Consider the following 2500-nt stretch of genomic DNA (forward strand, 5'->3'; position numbering starts at 1 on the left):
ATATCTGAACTCTGATACTCAAATTACTGTTGCATTATTTTTTTAGTAGTTAAAATGTTTGGTGATTAAACTAGTTTTCTTATTTATTTATTTTTATGTATTTATGCGTTATATTTGATATGTTTGAAGTTCCTTGAGTATAATAAATGTGCATTATTAATGCAATTCTTATTCTTATATGAGATTTTAATCACACAAATAGAATAGAAGATAACAAAAATCACACAGATTAAGGTTTTACACTGTATTCAGTCCTGCGGTTTGGTAACTGGTTGCAAATTTTAGTTGCAAATATTGCAAACTTCATATAATAATAATAATATTTTTTTTAATAATGCATTTTTCTTAGAATTAAAGAAAAACAAACAGAAAACATAAAAACAGATGCAATAGATGCAATAATATAGTTTGGCCTCCTGAGTTTAATGACTTTCTGTTGCATTATTTATTTTAGTAGTTTTATAGTTTTTTATGATTAATATTGAATGTATTTGTGTTGGTTCACAGCATAGGAACAACTAAGAAAGGCATCGGACCCACGTACGCCTGTAAAGCGTCTCGCACTGGGCTCCGCATCTGTGACCTGATGGCTGACTTCAGCGAGTTTTCTAGCAGGTAAATCCTGTGTAAATCTTACACTGCTGCTCATATCAGTGCGGTGCTGAGCTGAAGTGTTGATAACTCTCTGCTGAAGGGTGAAGAACCTGGTGCTGCAGTACCAGTCCATGTTCCCCGCTCTGAAAGTGGAGGTGGAGAGCGAGCTGAAGAAGCTGAAGGTCAGTTGAACAGCAGATGCATGCGCTGTGTTACGCTGCTGTCTCTGACCCGCGCTCCTTCACAGGACTACGCCGAGAGGATCAGGCCTCTGGTCAGAGACGGCGTCTATTTCATGTATGATGCAATTCACGGGTCGCCGAAGAAAATCCTGGCGGAGGGAGCAAACGCGGCACTGCTGGACATCGACTTTGGTGAGGACGTGTGTGTGTGTGTGTGTGTGTGTGTGTGTGTGTGTGTGTGTGTGTGTGTGAGTGAGTGAGTGTGTGTGTGTGTGTGTGTGAGTGAGTGAGTGTGTGTGAGTGAGTGCGTGTGTGTGAGTGTGTGTGGGAGATGTCAGGCTCAAACACTGGTTTGTCTTCTCTGTAGGAACGTACCCGTTTGTGACGTCGTCCAACTGCACGGTGGGCGGCGTGTGCACAGGCCTCGGCATCCCGCCGGCGAACATCGGCGAAGTGTACGGAGTGTCAAAGGCTTATACCACTAGAGTCGGGATCGGCGCTTTTCCCACAGAACAACTCAATGTGAGACCGACTGAAACTGCCAATTTCAGCAGGGTTATTATAGTCAAGTCAAGTCAAGTCACCTTTATTTTATATAGCGCTTTTAACAATACAGATTGTGTCAAAGCAGCTTTATAGTATCAAAATAGAAAAATTGTGTCAATAATGCAAAAGCACAATAGTAAACACTCAAAATAGTTAACAAACTTAAAAAAAAAACTATAAAAAAGAAACTTTAACTCTCACAAACACACACACACACGCATGCACAAACACGCGCACACACACAAACACGCACGCATGCACACACGCACTCACACTCACTCACACACACTCGATATGAAATAAAATATATATATTTAAAAATATATTTTTTTCAGCTAGTTGCCATTTAATTTGCATGTAGGTTAACTTGATGTACTAAAATAATGAAAACTAAAACCATAAAAAACTTTTGTTACTTGAAATTAAATAAAATGTAGCTGAAATAAAATAAAATATAAAAAAAAAAAGAATTATTTCAAATAGTTGCGAAGGCGAAATGTATCCTTTTTATTTAGATAAACTTGACGTATAAGCGATTAAAAACCTTTAGAAATAAAATAAGCTTTAACTGAAATAAAATTAAATACAAAAAACTTCAATTAAATATAAAAAATTCAGCTAGACGACAAGACAACATTTTTCATTTCCATTTAGTTTAACTTTATATGCTAAAATAACTAAAACTAATCATAAAATAAAATTGAACTGAAATAAAATAAAACATAAATTATTAATTAAACTTATTTTATTTCAGATAGTCGCCGAGACATTTCTCATTATCATTTAGTTTAACTTGATGTTCTAAAATAATTAAAACTAAAACCATAAAAACTGTTACTTGAAAAAAAAATTGACTTTAACTGAAATAAATTCTTTTTAAAAACTAAAAACTATTGTATTTCAGCTAATTCATTTTTCATCTCCATTTAGTTTAACTCGATATACTAAAATAACTCAAATTAAAACCATTAAAAAAAAAACATTTTGCTACCCTAAATACAATATTTTTTAACAAATAAAGTACAACTTGTACTAAAATAATTAAAAATAAATAAATGTATAGACATATTTTTTTACTAAATTTACTAAAACTTTACCTAAAATTAAAATGAAAACCGAAAATATAAAAATATATCGAATTCAAAATATCAGCAAAAACTATAATAGTGTCTGAATGA

The 2500-nt window shown here is 33.5% G+C and overlaps 1 protein-coding gene across 4 annotated transcripts in view; it reads left to right on the forward strand.

Annotated features, from left to right (window-relative positions):
* adss1 (adenylosuccinate synthase 1) overlaps nt 1-2500 on the forward strand; it is a 14213-nt gene that overhangs the window by 7497 nt on the left and 4216 nt on the right. For 2 of the 4 annotated variants that reach the window (XR_001607239.1, XM_016258216.1), the window contains exons 6-9: nt 508-615; nt 695-776; nt 842-968; nt 1144-1298. Coding sequence is in view for 3 of the 4 variants with exons in the window: in XM_016258216.1 (XP_016113702.1) it covers nt 508-615; nt 695-776; nt 842-968; nt 1144-1298 (472 nt within the window). In the remaining variant the exon portion in view is untranslated. The remainder of the gene's footprint in view (nt 1-507; nt 616-694; nt 777-841; nt 969-1143; nt 1299-2500) is intronic. The other 2 variants (XM_016258218.1, XM_016258217.1) reach the window with 2 other exon arrangements.

This window comes from Sinocyclocheilus grahami, unplaced genomic scaffold (assembly GCF_001515645.1).
Source record: "Sinocyclocheilus grahami isolate Dianchi unplaced genomic scaffold, SAMN03320097.WGS_v1.1 scaffold1656.1, whole genome shotgun sequence".
In the NCBI taxonomy this organism is placed as follows: domain Eukaryota; kingdom Metazoa; phylum Chordata; class Actinopteri; order Cypriniformes; family Cyprinidae; genus Sinocyclocheilus; species Sinocyclocheilus grahami.